We start from the raw sequence: 17,627 nt of genomic DNA on the forward strand, positions 1-17,627 counted from the left end.
ATGCAACCCTAGTTTTAGTTAAGCTTGAGACAAAACAAATGAGACAAAGAGAGAGAGAGAGAGAGGGAGGGAAGGAGGGAGGGAGAGAGAGAGAATGAGAGAGAGAGAGAGAGAGAGAGAGAGAGAGAGAGAGAGAGAGAGAGAGAGAGTGTGTGTGTGTGTGTGTTTTGGCTTGATTTTATTTGCTCCAGGAAAATTCCTGCTTTGGATCTAGTCTCTTAGAACTGTGAAGAGAGAGTGTATTGTAAAACAGGGTGATATTGGAAACTGAGATGTGACGAAAGCCTGGTTGAACAATGGTGCTAAATATACTTTGAGATTTTTGTGGTTTGTCATTAGCTGGGAAACCTGTATACCAGGCATATTTTGTAATACACAATTAAGAATATAATGGATCAAAACATACATTCGTTATTTCTACAATACCCATAGGAGAAAATTTTAACACAGCTAAAATTGAATGCTGAATGGTGTGTATGAGCGTGGTTCATAGTGGCCCTAGGTGAATTTTATTATTATTTTATTATAAATTATTATCATCATCTGAGGTAGGATGTTACGCTGCCCAGGTTGGCCTCAGTGGTGATCTTGAACTGCAGACCCTTTTACTTCCGTCTCCCTTGGGCTTGCCAGCCCGTGGTGCCGCCACCATGCCCTGCTAGTAGGGTGCATGATTTTAAACTAAAAGTTTGAACAGTGGACATAGTTCTACTAAGGTCCAGCCTCATCCCCTTCTCTTATGAAGCTTTCAATCATAACTAGAATGTGCATCCTATTCAACTTCTGCATCCCCCCCCCCCCCCCCCAGCATTGGTAATGAAAGTTCTTTACTAAAAACTAAGTGCCTTGGTTGTACTTAAACTTTTTCAAGTCTGGAAACTCCACCAGGAGTTCTGACAGCCTGCAGTGCCCACGGCGCCCGTCAGCTCTCTGTCTTGTGAATTTATTTTCTAGGCAGCGCTCATGAATACAGCTCCTGCCCGGATGACCCCATTTTCCAGAGCTTGGCTCGGGCTTACTCTTCTTTCAACCCGGCCATGTCTGACTCCAGTCGGCCCCCGTGCCGCAAGAACGACGACGACAGCAGCTTCGTGGCTGGGACGACCAACGGTGGTGCGTGGTACAGTGTGCCCGGCGGTGAGTTTCCAGCTGGTCTCTCGACGACGTCCCTGTGGCCGCTTGTAATTCCCTTTAGACTGTGACACTGATGTACATCCAGACTCTTCCTTCTTCCTCTGTTGTCCTCGGTTGCTGAGTCGACGGAACCTGAAGTTCTTACAACAATGTTAATTTTATGCGTGGGGGGGGGGATGATTACTTGTAATTTTGTTGTGAAGGTTGGCATTGGGAAACTATAAATTGATTTGTCAATTGCCTACTTTTCAAGATCAAGTCTTCCAAGGTGAAATAGTGTCCTTTCAGTTGGAGGGTCTTGCTTTCCGCCTTAAGCACATGTGTATCTCAGAGGATATGCCGTGGCCTTTAGCAAATCTTGATACATACTTTTTTTTTTTTGTTTTATGTTTATTTATTTATTTGAAAGTGACAGACAGAGAAAGAGGCAGAGAGAGAGAGAGAGAGAGAGAGAGAGAATGGGCACACCAGGGCCTCCAGCCACTGCAAACGAACTCCAGACACATGTGCCCCCTTGTGCATCTGGCTAACGTGGGTCCTGGGGAGTCGAGCCTCGAACCGGGGTCCTTAGGCTTCACAGGCAAGCACTTAACCGCTAAGCCATCTCTCCAGCCCCATACTTTTTTTTTTTTAATTTGGAGAGAAAGTGAGAGAGAGAGGGAGAGAAAAAGAGGGGGGGGGGGATACACCAGGGCCTCTTGCCACTGCAAACAAACTGCAGATGCATGTGTCACTTTGTGCATCTGGCTTTGCATGGATACTGGGGAATTGAACCCAGGCCATTACGCTTTGCAAACAAGCACTTTAACTGCTGAGCCATCGCTCTACCTTCACACGTTTTGTTTATTATAAAATAATTTTGAGAGGGAACTATTTCATATGGACTACTTAGTGTATATTCACTACTGTAGTAAGCAGTATTTGATCAGGTAGGTTTTTTATTTTTTAAATATTTTATTTATTTGAGAGAAAGAGAGAACGAGAATGGGCACACCAGGATGTGGTGCCACTGTGAATTAACGAACTCCAGAAACGTGCACCACCTTGTGTGTCTGGCTTTATATGGGCCCGCAGGCATTGCAGACAAGTGCCTTAACTGCTGAGCCATCTCTCCAGCCCTGGTGTTTTTTTTTTTTTTTTTTTTTTTTTTTTTTTTAACTTGGTATAGATCCATAGATCCCAGATGGAGCAAAGCCACTTGAAGAATGCAGTTACCCAGAGTACCTGCTCTTGTGACCTTCTTGTTTTAACTTGGATTTCACAAAACTCTTTGTGTTATAAGCCCTTCCCCCGCCACTAACAGTTATGCAGTAACACTTCAACCCAAGGATGAAGAATAAAATGTAGTTATTAATACTTTTAAACAAACATTTAACAAGGAAAATTTTCCTATGGTCCACTTGGGAATAAAAAAAAGGAAAGAAAAAAAAAACAGAGAATTAAGGAAGTAGAAACACTAGATAATTATAGACATTTAGTCAGATCTACTTGATTTTGTTTTAATATGACCTGACAAATACTTTTCCTGTTTTTTGTTGTTGTTTGTTTGAAAGCAGGGGCTCATTTGAGCTCAGGCTGACCTGGAACTCATGCTTTATATATTTTATTTTATTTATTTGAGAGAGAGAGAGCGGAGGAAGAGACAGGGAATGAGCATGGGCATGCCAGGGCCTTCAACAACTGCAATTGTACTCCAGACGCATGTATGCATCTGGCTTACATGGGTTCCGGGAAATTGAACCTGGGTACTTTGGCTTTGCAGGCAAATGTCTTAACTGGTTAGCTGTCTCTCCAGCCCCTGACCTGGAACTCATTCTGTAGTCCCAGGCTGGCCTCAGACTTATGGTGGTCCTCCTGCCTCTGTCTTCTGAGTGTTGGAATTGAAGGTGGGTACCATCGTACCTGGTTCTTCTTGTTTTTATGGTATATGTTTCTAACTTTTTGACTTAGTGTTTTCATTGGGTAGATCAATGACAGTGCTTTTCCTCCCTGTAAGTTGAGAAATATGATCTGTGTCCAACTTAGGATGTATATATCCAGTACATTAGAAAGTGATTTATTTTTTATTTGGCTTTTACAATTTTTATTAGTGTATGTTAATTTTACTTGGTACTGGATTCATAAGAACATTTTCACACACATATATTGTGTACTTTGGATATATTCCTCCTCCTATCCTATTTTCTCCTCTTTATCTCCCTTTCATTCATCCCCCTTAACAGTTTCATTTCTCTAAAAAAAATTTTAGGGGATGGAGGGATGACTTAGTGGTTAAGGCACTTGTCTGCAAAGTCTAAGGACCTAGGTTCGATTCCTCAGTACCCACATAAGTCAGATACACAAAATGGCACATGTGTCTGGAGTTTCATTTGTAGTGGCTATAGGCCCTGGCACACTCATTCTCCATCTACCTCTCTCTCTTGCTCTTTCAAATAATAAAAAAAATATTTATTGGCAAGGAGTGAGAGGCAGAGACAGAGAGACACAAAGAGAATGAATATTGGTGTGCCAGGGCCTCTTACCACCACAAACGAATTCCAGATGCATGTATCACTTTGTGTATCTGGCTTTAAGTAGGTATTGGGGAATTGAACCTGGGTTGGTAGGCATTGCAAGTTAGTACCTTAAACACTGAGCCATCTCTCCAGCTCCTATAGTTTCCCTTCTGGAAGTAAATTTTATTTTTTAGTTTTATAAAACACTTAGTAATTTTTTGGAACTAACTTTTGAGGAAGGAGTGCATTGTATACACAGTATAGTATATCAAAAATAAGCAGAAATACTGATGATAATGTTAGTAATATCAATAGCAATAATATTAATCTTAGCTAGCAGTTATGCCTCACAGTAAACAAGGACAGCTTTGATGGTCCTTAGCCCACCAATGGTGAATAAAGCCAGGGTTATCTAGGTGCAGTGCCCAAGACAGTGGCTTGGATTATCTGCAGCTTATTGAGGGAGAGCACTTTATAGAAACCCTGCTGTGTAGCATGGAAAGCAAAAGGATAGACATGGGCAAGGATGTGGTCTCTCAGGAAAGCTCCAGGCCTGGCCACAGTCACTGGGAAATGGGCCTGGTAGACAGGTCACAAATGGAGCCGACTTTCCTTTAGGTAAGAGGACTGCCTTCACTGGCATTAGGCCAGGAACAATTGAAGGTAGGACCTCCCAAGCCATGCAGCTCCTATGAGACATTCTCCAGGAAAGCAGGGGCAGCTGTGAACTCCTAGCTGCCAATATTTACAGAAGCTTGGCGAGGGGGGCGGGGGGAGGGAGGCTGGGGTGAGGAGGTAACTCTGATTCATTAAACTCAATCTGGTAGCCACCAAAAAGCATCCACAACTAATTTGAATGAGACTCAAGTTAAAATTGTTCTGGATGTATTACAGTCTCTGGTTCAGTTTTTAGCATTATTAGTGTTATGTTTACATAGTAGATTCTCAGTGTATATAACCAAGGGTTCTAATCCCTCTGAAATATAATATTTATAATATTGTAGTATATATAATTCATTAGATATAATATATAATAGATATTATATTATATAATATTATATATTTAATTTATAATATAGTATGCATATTTATAGTATATGGCAATACTTATAATTCTAAGGAAAGAATAGCATGCAAGATCATCATAGGAGACCCTCCCAGTTCTTCCCTGGTGGACAGATGGGCTTAAGAGGCTATGTATATCTTTAATAGGTCAGTAGAGATCCAGTCTTTCATCCCCTTGTCATCTTGATGCCCTTTCCAGTAATGTGGAATGCAGATGGCACCTGCTTTTGCCCCCCACCTATGCATTCAACTTTTCTAAGATTAAGATTAGGGGCTGGGCAGGAAGATGGCTCAGAGGTTGAAGGTGCTTCCTTGCAAAGCTTGTTGGCCTGGGTTCAATTCCTTAACCACCCAAATAAGCCCATGTAAAAAGAGGCATGAGCATATGGTGTTCATTTGCAACAGGCAAAAGTCCCTGGTGCATCAATTCATACACACACACACACACACACACACACACACGTGTACAAATAACTAACAAAAAGGTTAAGATTAAAATTTTACTTTTACAGCAAGAATTTCTCAAGTTGTTTTCTGATCTCCTATGGGAGGCGACTTCTCACAGGCTCCCCCAGTACGTGGGTTGGTCTGTCTTTTACTTCCTCTTTCAGTGTAGCAGAATGGCGTATGTCAGTTTTTTCCTAGTACGTGGATGTGCTGACTTTTTATTTGGTGCTTTGGCAGGCATGCAAGACTTCAATTACCTAAGCAGCAACTGCTTTGAGATCACCGTGGAGCTCAGCTGTGAGAAATTCCCACCTGAGGAGACTCTGAAAAGCTACTGGGAGGATAACAAAAACTCCCTTATTAGCTACCTCGAGCAGGTAAACACAGTGTCCAGCGTCAAACTATTTAGCGCTCTTTAAACCCGTCATGTAATAGCTTCATAAAGGAGTTTTGTCCAGCGGACTCCATCTGCACCTGAATGAAGATGCCATACTTGGAAATAAGTATCAGTACTGGTCTAATTGGGTTTTCATTTGCCATCGACCTGTGGGTCATGACTGTTCACTGAGAACTGCCTACACTAGAGAGCTGTGGACAAGTTAGGCAGAATCTTGTTTTCCTGTGTGTTTGTGGTGATAATCAAGGACAATCCTAAGACCCTCTCCCAGCCCAGTCACCTGGGGTGTGTGAGGTGTCCCAAGAAAGGAAAGGATAAGAGTGAGGTAAATGAAGCTCCAAGAGTGGGAAGTGTAAGGAGGTGTTTACTGTCAGGGGGATCCAATTTCAGGATCAGCACCTGAGCATCAGGATCTCTGAAGTTTGTCGCCCTTGAGTCAGCTGGATTTTAGGAGATAATAAAATTGGTAAACTAAGTTTGATTTCTAGCAGCTGTGTAAAAAGCCAGGCGTGTCTGCACATGTCTGAAATCCCTGTGCTGAGGGGGACAGAGACAGGAGGATCCCTGCAGCTCACTGGTCTACCAGCCACACAGAAAAACGGTGAGCTCTGAGCTCAGCGAGAGACTGTGTCCCAGAAGTACGGTGGAAGAACAATCAAGGAGGATGCCTACCATCCTCCTCTGGCCTCTGCATGTGCCACATATACCACACACTCTGCTCACGACACATGTACACAGAAAACAATGATATCAAACAGTTTTGGAGCATTTGCTACTCCCCGGCCATGTTATAAATGCCTTATGTGTAATAGCGGTTCATTGCATCCTCAGAATAACTCCATGAATCTGAGTTGAGTTCAATCATGGTCATCATCATCTTCAGCTAGGAACTAATGTTGTCAGAAACTAGAGCGGTTCACCAGCTCACCTGAAATTATGCACTAAGAACTTGAGTCCAGGATGTCTTATTCTGGACTTAGCATGCTGCCTCTGAAGGAAGGCATAACCCTGGATCTTTATCAGAGAGTTGCTCATGTAGCCTTTGCATTGAGTCTGCATAGAATTTTGTCTGTCAAAATAAAATCCCTCCCTTACTGAGGCAGTACCTTATCCCCATCCTCTCTATTGTCTGTAGACTTTGTCAACAGGGCAATGGTTGAAGAAAGACTGCCTCCTTGCTTGCAGAGCCTTGGCTGTCATCAAATTCCATTTTATACATGGTCATTTTTACCCATAGTCAAGTAGAATGATATTTTTACATGCCAGCAGATAGGCTAGACAGTTATCTAAGCTAATTCTGATGTAAAATAATAATGCTGCTAAATAAATATATGTACACAGGAGCTGGGGAAATTGCTTAGTGGTTAAGGCATTTGCCTGCAAAGCCTAAGCACCCCAGTTCAATTCCACAGGACCCATGTAAGCCAGATGCACAAGGAAGCGCACGTGTCTGGAGTTCATTTGCAGTGGCTGGATGTGCTGGCATCCCATTCTTTCTCTTTGCTTCTTCATCTCTTTCTCTCTCTCTCTCACTCAAGTAAATAAATAAATAAATACAATATAAAAACTATGTACACAGATGTACATGTAAGCATATACATCATATAAAACCAGTTCTTTCTGAAATCTAAATAAATCATCTTATGGACTCTTTAACACATATCATATCATCATAAAATGCCTTACTAAAGGGATTATCATGAAATAGAGTGGCTGGTGATGGATGTAATTAAAGAACATCATGTCACAGGAATTTTAAAAATAATGGATTCCTGCTGTATGGCATGTACCATGTTTTTTGATGAATAAAACGTAGGTGTTGGGCTTGGGAGATGGTTCAGTGGTCAAAGGCACTTGCTTGACAGCCTGTGTACAATCCTTACTGTCCATGTAAACCCAGATGCACTAATGTGGCACCTGCATCTGGTGTTTGTAGCAGATATCCTGGTGTGCCCCCAACATCTACAAATAAATAAATTTCTTTTTTTTGTTCATTTTTTATTTATTTATTTGAGAGTGACAGACACAGGGAGAAAGACAGATAGAGGGAGAGAGAGAGAATGGGCGCGCCAGGGCTTCCAGCCACTGCAAACGAACTCCAGACGCGTGCACCCCCTTGTGCATCTGGCTAACGTGGGACCTGGGGAACCGAGCCTCGAACCGGGGTCCTTAGGCTTCATAGGCAAGCACTTAACCGCTAAGCCATCTCTCCAGCCCAATAAATAACTTTCTTGAGATAGGGTTTCACTCTATCCTGGTAAGAATGGCTAGCCATATTGATTTTCAATATCATTGGTGGGAGCCCCAGTGAAATGTATCATTTAAGGAGAGCTGTATTTGAAGGAGAGCAAAGTTAACTGGAAAAAAAAAAAAGAAAAGTATTTTGGGGTAAAGGCAGTATGATGTGCTTTTTGCTGCATTCTCCACTTAGATATCAAGAAATGCCTCTTTGATTTAACATGTTTCATTTACACACTTTTTTTAAACAAAAAGTATCAAGTTACTTTTTTCTCAGGTACTCTGGGGGGCTGTGATTGTGAACTACCTTCCCTCCACAAGGCTTTGCAGAACTGGGGTCAGAAACGTGAGCCCTTTCTCTTGAGAGGACGAAACGTGTTGAAGTAAAGGGTAACTACTAGGAACAATGGCGGGACACAGATGGGTCCCAGGAGTTTAGAAGCAGCTGGTTGCGGGCAGGAGACATGGCTCAGCTGGTAAAGCACTTGCTGCATAAGCTGAGGGCACAGTGCGGATATCTAGTAACCACATAAAAGCCGGGAGTGGTGGTGCACGCCATGTTAAGGAAACACGTGGATGAGTGATGGAGGAGGGACACTCGATGTTCTTCTCTGGTCTCCACATGCATGTGCAAGGGGTGCATACGTCTGACCACATATGTGCGTACATCCCCACACCATACCACAAACACACTGTACCACACAACACACAGGTTAAAAAGGAGAAGAGCACCCTAGGAAGTGGAGAGACAAGTGCTCATCCTGCAAGCCTGAGTACTGAAATTCAGATCCCCAGAGCTCACAAAAAATCCAGTCACTGGAGCACTAATATCTGCATTTCCTAGTGCACCTAAGGGCAAGAAGGGAGGTGGAGACAGGAGAACCACCTGGAAGCATCCAGGCCAGCTAGTCTGGTGAATGCAGCAGCGAATGAGAGGCCCTGCCTCGAAGGACGTGGGAGGCGAGGACTGATACACCTGAAGTTGTCCTCTGACCTACACATGTGCACCACAGCATGTGTGTGCCCTCACTCATACAAATGAAACACACACACACACATACACCACATACACACAAAGTTTCCTGTCTTGTCTTCCCAGGGAGGACCTCAGAATTTCCACTATTCGCAAGCTCCCTGGTGACTGTCTAACAACTATGCACGAGTTCAAGCGTGGCTGATGCAAATTGACCTTAGAAACCTCAGAGAACCTTCTGGTTGCTTTTTTTTTTTTTTATCACTGGTTGCTAGGGAGCTGTCTTGAAGTGTGAGGAAAACTATTACAGGAGGGACAAGTGTATTGAAATAGCACTTTCAAGTCACATGTGACGTGAGTATCTGTGACTCCCTTTGCAAAGCCAGGCACTTGTGTTTTCCAGTTTGAGTCTCTGTTTACTTATGGAAGCACATAGTGGCTATCTTGGGATTTAATGCCACAGTGAAAATTTTCAAACAGAACAGTTGCCATATCAGAAAAAAGAATAAAGGGGGCTGAAAGCCAGATGGCTTGGGTTTGATTCCTCAGGACCCATGTAAAGCCAGATGCACAAAGTGGTACATTCATCTGGAGTTCACTTGCAGAATCAAGAAGGCCTGGTGTGCCCCTTCTCTCTCTTCTTGCAAATAAATAATAAATAAAATATTTCTTTTCTTCTTTTTCAAGGTAGTCTAGCCCAGGCTGACCTGGAATTCATCATATAGTCTCAGGGTGGCTTTGAACTCACAGTAATCCTCCTACTGCTGCCTCCCGAGTGCTGGGATTAGAGGTGTGTGCCACCATGTCTGGAACAATAAAATATATATTAAAAAAGAATAAAGGGCTGGAGAGATGGCTTAGTGGTTAAGTGCTTGTCTGTGAAGCCTAAGGACCCTGGTTTGAGGCTCGATTCCCCAGGTCCCACGTTAGCCAGATGCACAAGGGGGCGCACGCATCTGGAGTTCGTTTGCAGTGGCTGGAGGCCCTGGCATGCACATTCTCTCTCTCTCTGCCTTTCTCTCTATGTCTGTTGCTCTCACATAAATAAATAAAAAGTGAGCAAAAAAATAAAAATAATTTGAAAAAAGAATAAAGAAAATAATAAAGTTTCAAGCATGGTAAAAACACTTATTTGTGTGTATGTATGCATGTGTGTGTGTGTGGATGAACATGTGGAGAGCAGAGATATTGTCTTTGCTACATTTTCTTTTGAGACAGGGTTTCTTGCCACTGCAGAGGAATCTGGCTTGCAAGTGGCTTTTGCATGGGTGCTAGGGAATTGGATGTGGCTGGTAAGTTTTGCAAACAAGTGCCTTTAACTGCTGACCCATCTCCCCAGCCCTTGCCTTATTGTTTTAGTGATGAGGAAATTTAAAACTTTCATTTCTTGGAAATTTATAATATTGGTGATATGTATATTACATACAGTCTCATAAGGTGAATAAAGTACTTATGGATAGGTCATCCTTCTTTTACAAACTAGGGTTTTGTCTTGTGTAGAATAGTCAACAAAAACCTCAGTCTGGTCAAGAAGGTTGGAATCTGCATGTCGTCTTTGGCTTTCTGGTCGATGCTCTCTGTGTAGCCCTCTTTACCACAGTCTTTCTTATCAGGTCTGACTCTCCATCTGTTTTCATTCAGAATCGTAATTTTCATACTTTATAGTTCCCGATCAATGGATTTCAATTTTGGCTGGTTAGTTTCTACATGGGAGAAAAGTTAGAAATTCACTAGGCCCTAAACAAACAAACAAACAAAAAATTAAATTTATTTATCCTTTGTTTACTATACTGATTGACATTAGAATGGACATTCATTATGTCTGTGATTGGGAATGTACTTAAATGTCTTTCTGTGGTTCAAAGCATGACATTCCTTTTTAGGGGTTACTTCTCCTTTGAGCAAAAGCCCATGAAAAAAATGCAATAAAAATTTACTTGCTGTTTGGGCATGTTTGGGTCTTAAATAGTAGGCATCTAGAAAATAAGGAGATTCTTGACATATTTTGATCAATTTCTATTATGGATGTTTCTGTCGTTGTTCACAGACACACCGAGGAGTTAAAGGATTTGTCCGAGACCTTCAAGGCAACCCGATTGCCAATGCCACCATCTCCGTGGATGGAATAGACCATGATATTACTTCTGGTGGGTGAGCTTTGCATTAACCTGGGGGCTGTAGTGAATGAGAGCATAATCACTCATCACAGCAATTAAAATGCTATACTATTCTAAGTATATAAGAGAGGTCCAAACTTCCGGTCTAGCGTTTGTGAAACTCAGGGATGACTTCTATGTATACAAACCCGGGGCCAGCAGGTGGCGCCCGTGCCCCGGCTGTCTCACCCGGACCTTCTCACCCAGACCTACAGGCGGTGTGAGTCTATGTGTCAAGGAATTCTATTTCCTTAAACGCGTATATCCAGCCCAGAGTTACTCGAGGTAAAACTGGAAGTTATGAAATTAGGGTGAAATGGTAGTTATTTTTAGTTAAAGCCCCATTTTTTATTTTCTCAGTTTGAGAAATATGATGTATTTTCCTGGCAAACCTGCTCATTGTTGCTTAACATCTGTTTTAGCTTAACTCCTACTTACTGAGATGTGTCAACAACATTTTTGGTATCAAGGTTTTACACTGTTTTTAGACTTTTAATTAACCTTTAGCTTATTTTTCAGCGAGGTCTACACCCTTACCTCTTTCCTGACCCCCATATTTCTGGGTTTGTTTGTTTTGAAGTTACGGTTTTAAGAAGAAATTCACATTGTGCTTAAGGTAGGAAGAAAGTGAAGTGTGTTGTCCTGGAAACTGAGGAGTGTTTTAAGAGGGAAGGAGTGATTGAAAAAAGAGGGTCAAACAAGATACCCCTTGTGAGTGGAGAGCTGGGTTTAGCATTGTAGAGAATCCTGACAAATATTGTTTCAATGAAATGAGCTACTGGGAAGCTGATTGGAAATAGGTCCAAGGAAGACTAAGAAGAGAGCCATTATTTGTATAGAATATTGACAACTTTTCCAGAAATTCTGCTGTAAACATAGAAGATAAATGAACCGTTACTGAAGTGTGATTGGGGTTCAGGGTAGGTGGAAGATATGGGGATTATTTTCTGGTTGCATTTTCAGAGTGAAATTAGAGGTATGGTCGTTTGAATGTATGACCTCCAACAAGAGGCGAAACATCACCTGACAGTGAGGGTGATGAGGATGCATTAGAGACATAGACAACAAAGAATGTGTGACTCTGCCAGTAGGACCTTGCTTCTTAAAGTGAATGCTCCTGTAGCCTTGATGTCACTGGTATGGTTAGACATAGAGTCTCAGGCCTTACCTCACAGATATTGCATCATATTTCCATCTTAGTGGGTGTCCTAGGTGATTAATATGCACATGAGTTATATTTAGGAAAATGGGAGATTGATGGATGGGTCAGAGAAGTGTGGAAGAGAAGTACCATGTCCTGAGTAAGTCTGGTGTTTAGGGATTGGAAAATGATGAATGTGGGTGTGTGTTTGCTCAAGCTCCCTGTAGCCAGGTTGAGGTAGGCAAAGGGTAGACAGTGGGAAAATATCCAAGGTTGGTGGTTGCACACATCTGCAAGGCGTGTAAGGATGGAAAGAGATGCAGTAAAGGTCTGGGCATGGGTGTGACACAATGGTAGGTTTAGAAAAAAACCTAGGTGAGTGGAAGATTGAATCATACATAGTTCTGCATAAGAATTGCGTGGAGAACTTGTTCGAAATACAGCTCCCTGAAGATGCTGCAGAACAATGTCTTGTGAATCTTTAGAAATGTGAATTTCTAACACCTACCTGTGGGAGTCTAATGAAGCTGACATGGGGCCATGCTTTGTGAAATGTTGGCTCTTCACCCAGGAAGAATGGAAACATGGTACTCAGGTGCTAACCCTTCTTCTTGAGACTTTATATTATATATAATATAATAATACATATTATTATAAGTAATCTGTATATATGTATTATCCATGGCATTCCTGGCACAATTAGAAGACCCATACTCTTCTGTTTATTTGAAGACACTAATAGTTTATAGACATTTAACATTAGTACTTCTAAAATGACTCTGAGAAATGAGGCCTTAGAGGCCAGGGAGATGGCTCAATTAGTAAAATGCTTTCCATACAAGCATGAGGACCTGAGGTAGGATCCCCAGAACCCATGTAAAACCAGATATGCCTCATGCCTACAATCCCAACACTGATGAGGCTGAGACAGGAGAATTGCTGGTGCTTACTGGCTAGCTAGTCTAGCTGAATCAGTGAGCTCTAGATTCAGTGGGAGACCCTGTCTGAAAAAATAGGGTAGAGAGCAATTGAGGAGGACAACACCAGCCTCTGGCATCCATCCACAATATGTACCCCAAACATACACACACACAAAATAAAATAAATAAAATAAATGAGGTTCATGGAATTTTGTCAGGGTAAGGACCCACTCAAAGAACTTGAACTGAACTCCAATGGTGGGTACACTGTAGGTGGTATAACAACACATGCCACTCATGTGCCTGCCTTGTGCTTTGATGTCGCTTTCCTACAGCTAAGGATGGTGATTACTGGAGGTTGCTTGTACCTGGGAACTATAAACTCACAGCCTCAGCTCCTGGTTATCTGGCAATAACAAAGAAAGTAGCAGTTCCTTACAGCCCTGCCATTGGGGTAAGTTCTCACAGTAATAGGTAAGAATATAATAATAACTTAGCTGATAATTCATCATTATCCTTGCGAAGCATGTTTACATGACTCATATTTAGCCTTTAGCAGAACCCTATGTGGTAGGCACCATTATTATCTCTGCTTATCAGGTGAGAAACTGAGGTTTGACAAGGTTAAGTGATTTGCCCAAGGCCTCATTTGGGCTTTTTGAAGAGATTTACTAGAATATATAATCAAGCTTGACAGTATTAATTTTTTACTAGTTATGTACACCGTGTATACGGTTAAGTTGGTACTATGATTAGCCTCCTCCCTGTCCTCCCCCTTCCAAAGGGACCCTCCTTGTTGGGGAATAAGGGTTGTGCCTTTTAATTTTTATTTGCTAATCTTGATGTCAATTTAAGTGGCATTTTGTTCCAATTATTGTTTCATCTCTCTAGCCCCTAGCATTATGCATTACTCAATTAATATTTAAAATCGGTGATGGCTACAAGCTAGCTTTTTAAATATAATGGCTCATTGTACATTCTAAACAAATGTACATTGTACAAACATAGGTAGTTTTGTTAAAAAGGCAATGGTGGTGGTGGTGAGATCAAACTTTCTCTTGGAACAGGATTTCACTGTCATCTTTATGTTATGTAATGGGGACCATAAGGTGGCCTGAAGGATTTGAAATTTAAAAGATTACTTGAGAAAAATTTACTGTAATTTGTTTATATACATAAAGTTTGGCATATACATACTTATTCTTTTTTGCAAACAAAAGATCTTTACAAACAAGAGTTTTAACAGTGATGTTTTAATTTTTATTTATTTAAAAAAAATTTTATAATTAAAATTTCCATGATTATAAACAATATCCCATGGTAATTCCCTCCCTTCCCTCATGTTCCCCTTTGAAACTCCATTCTCCATCATATCCCCCCTTAATCAGTTTCTCTTGTATTTTGATGTCATCATCTTTTCCTCCAATTATGATGGTCTTGTGTAGGTAGTATCAGGTGCTATGAGGTCATGGATATCCAGGCCATTTTGTGTTTGTTGTTGTAAGGAGTACTACCCTTCCTTTGGCTGTTACATTCTTTCTGCCACCTCTTCTGCAATGGACCCTGAGGCTTGGAAGGTGTGATAGAAATATTGCAGTGCTTAGCACTCCTTTGTCACTTCTTCTCAGCGCCGTGATGCCTTCTGAGTCATCCCAAGGTCACTGCCATCTGAAAAGAGAAAGTTCTCTTTTCAAAAAAGTGAGAGTAGCATTAACATATGGGTATGAACATTACCAGAAGTGCTTACTGTTTGATGAGCATACAATTTAACCAGACAGCAGCAGACGTTACACCCCTGGGGCTTATCAGGTTTTCAGTAGCAGGGATGTATTCCCTCCCATGATGTGGGCCTCCAGTCAAATTAGAGGGCAGTTGTTTTCCCCCATAACAGACATGCCACTATTGCTCCCATTGGCTCATTTGGCCTGGTTGGCCAAATATAAGGCTTGTAGTGTCCACTGTGGAGTATCTTTGCTGGTGATTTCTCTCTGCTCTCTCTCATTGAGCTACATGCAGTGTGGCTTTTTCCAGTTTTCTGTCAGCTTGGCTACCTGGTGGATGTTTTCAGCAGGATTTCTCAGTGACTTTGAAGCCCAAGTATGTGGAGTCATAAGCAATAAGGTCTTACCATCTATTCCTGGTGGGAAACCAAGGGCCTCGGCAATGGTCTGTAATGTTTTACATCAGGGACCACCCTGGCCAACAACTCATTGGAAGGTATCCCATCCCTGGCACTGAAAATTTTCTAGTAACCATCTATGGCTCCTGAGTGTTCCACTGTTCAAAAATTTGGTTTCCATATGATTTATTGATTTTCTCTTAGATTTTGATTATCCCTCCCTCCCTCTTTCCTTTACTCAATCTCTTCCCCTGACCTCACTTAGGCCTTTTCACCCCCATTGATTTTTTAATTTTTATTCTATGTATATGTACATATATGCACATATACATTATTAGATTTCAAGAGAGCTACCTCTCTTGTTCACTTTATTGTGAATTCTGAACCTGACATATAAACTTGAAAGCACAATTAGACAAATGAAACCTAGGAAAAGTTAGCTCTAGGAACAAGATGAGAAAGGCCCAACATTTTTCCTCTCTAGATTTTTCAGCCCAAGGATGTAGTGAGTAATCACACTTCAAATTAATCAGGGATTCCAGTCCCCACATCAGTGAGCTCTTGTTCTACTGGGATGGGGCTCTGAGGAAGACTGGGTGGGGGATGCATGGTTAGGCTAGACTTTTATGTGGGAGTGTGTGCATTCTCCATGGACTTGTGCCCCACCTCATATCTCTGGAGACTGGTTTGGGGACAAGCTGCTTTCTGTGATTCTAAAAAGTACAACCTTGTGGATTAGGTAATCAGCACACTGAGTATATCTTCTGATCCCCACCCCAGTTAGGACAGCATGCAAAAGTCAAAGGAAGAAAATTAGAATCCACATCATTTTATGAGGGAAGAGGACGGGGCAGGGGATCTATCTGTGAAGCTATTAGAGCAAAGCTCACCTCAAACATAATGCATTTTGGGCATTTTCCTCCCAAACGTTTGTTCATTTTAAGGGATTGTTTCGGATTGACTTGAATTCATCTGGAATGAACTTATTTTGTGAGCTGTAAAACTGGTCTTTTTAAATTACAATTTTTAAAGCTGCATATGCAATTTGATAGCAGTATTTTCTGGCTTTCCCTGCCAGGTTGATTTTGAACTGGAGTCGTTCTCTGAAAGGAAAGAGGAGGAGAAGGAAGAACTGATGGAGTGGTGGAAGATGATGTCAGAAACCTTAAACTTTTAAAAAGAGGCTTCTAATAAGCTGTTCTAACCTATCTATATAATGTAGTATGATGCAATGTGGCTATTTTATTTTAGGCTGTGTGCAGTTAATATTTAGCATTGATTTGTTTTTAATCATTTATATTGTAATCAACATTGCTTAAATAGATGCAGATAACAAATATAGGAACTTGATCTGTTTCATTCTGGTATGCAGATTACATTTCCTTTCATGTGTCACACAAAGGAGTGGAGAAAAGTTTTCAATAATCTTGCCATATTAGTGCAGTATTCTGGATGATGTTGACAAGATAGAACTTCTTCAGTAATTTTAGCTTTAAAAAGTTAGTGAAGGTTTTTTTTTTAATTTTATTTTTCAATGTAAGTGGTGACCATGTCATGTAATGAGTGCCATTGAAAGAGTCAATAAGTATAGCTTGGGTTGTGAGCACTCCACCACAAGACTTCAGTAGCCCAGTCTCTCCTTTGTCTCGTGTGTATCTGTAGAAGCATGATCCTGTTAATGCATTTCTGGCAGGAAGAAAATGCCTGTATTTACCAAGAGGTTTTATGAACAGAATGAAAATCGAGTTCTTGCCCATGCTGATAGGAGTGATGTTGTTATATTACTCAGCCCGTTAACACTTGCAGGATGTAGGGCTTTGCCTTGATTGTAGATTGGTCCAGAGTTGCATTCTGAATGAATAAAGGTTTAAAAAAATCTCATGTGTGTGTTTTCAATTTTTATGACTTTTGGTCTTAAGTGGTTATGATGAAAAAAGTATGTCCTTTAAGGTAGCTTCTTACTTGTTTGCCTACTATATTTACAAATGCGCTGGGGCGTTGGGGAGAGTACCCTATGAATAAAAGTGCTTGTCACCTAAGCAGGAGCACCTGGGTTCAGACCTGTAGTATCCACTTTAATGCATGCGGCCACCTGTAACCCCAGTGTCAGGAAACAAGAGGTGAGATCTCTAGGGCAAAGTGGCTAGCTAGACCCGGTTCAAGTGACAGACCCCGCCTCAGTAACTAGGGTGTGGTCGAGGAAGACCCCTGATGGCAGCCTTTGGCCACCACACACATGCATACACACCAGCATGCACATTTGTGTGCATAAGCTTCCATGTGCATATATACATGCCTACACACAGGCTTGCACACCACATACATATATACATACAAAACATGAAAGAATCTTTAATCTACAGATGTATTATCTCTTTTGTCCAAATGGTTTATCAGTAAACCTATCAGTTACCCTCTCTCTGTCTGTTGGTCTCCACCTAGTTTTATTTTCTAACTGGTTCTGAGTGGGTAAATGGATACTCTATGTCAACTCCTAGACTCTTGGGAAGGTATAGTGCTTTGTAGGTTCCCCTTGGAAAGC

The 17,627-nt window shown here is 41.5% G+C and overlaps 1 protein-coding gene across 1 annotated transcript in view; it reads left to right on the forward strand.

Annotated features, from left to right (window-relative positions):
• The window catches only part of Cpe (carboxypeptidase E), a 136,995-nt gene extending 120,029 nt beyond the window's left edge, over nucleotides 1-16,966 (forward strand). The window contains exons 5-9 of the mRNA XM_045134568.1: nucleotides 955-1,137; nucleotides 5,379-5,518; nucleotides 10,797-10,896; nucleotides 13,302-13,420; nucleotides 16,164-16,966. Of these exons, the coding sequence (XP_044990503.1) occupies nucleotides 955-1,137; nucleotides 5,379-5,518; nucleotides 10,797-10,896; nucleotides 13,302-13,420; nucleotides 16,164-16,262 (641 nt within the window). The 3' untranslated portion in view covers nucleotides 16,263-16,966. The remainder of the gene's footprint in view (nucleotides 1-954; nucleotides 1,138-5,378; nucleotides 5,519-10,796; nucleotides 10,897-13,301; nucleotides 13,421-16,163) is intronic.
• The last annotated feature ends 661 nt before the right edge of the window (nucleotides 16,967-17,627 follow it).

Source organism: Jaculus jaculus, chromosome 1 (assembly GCF_020740685.1).
Source record: "Jaculus jaculus isolate mJacJac1 chromosome 1, mJacJac1.mat.Y.cur, whole genome shotgun sequence".
NCBI classification, from domain to species: Eukaryota; Metazoa; Chordata; class Mammalia; order Rodentia; family Dipodidae; genus Jaculus; species Jaculus jaculus.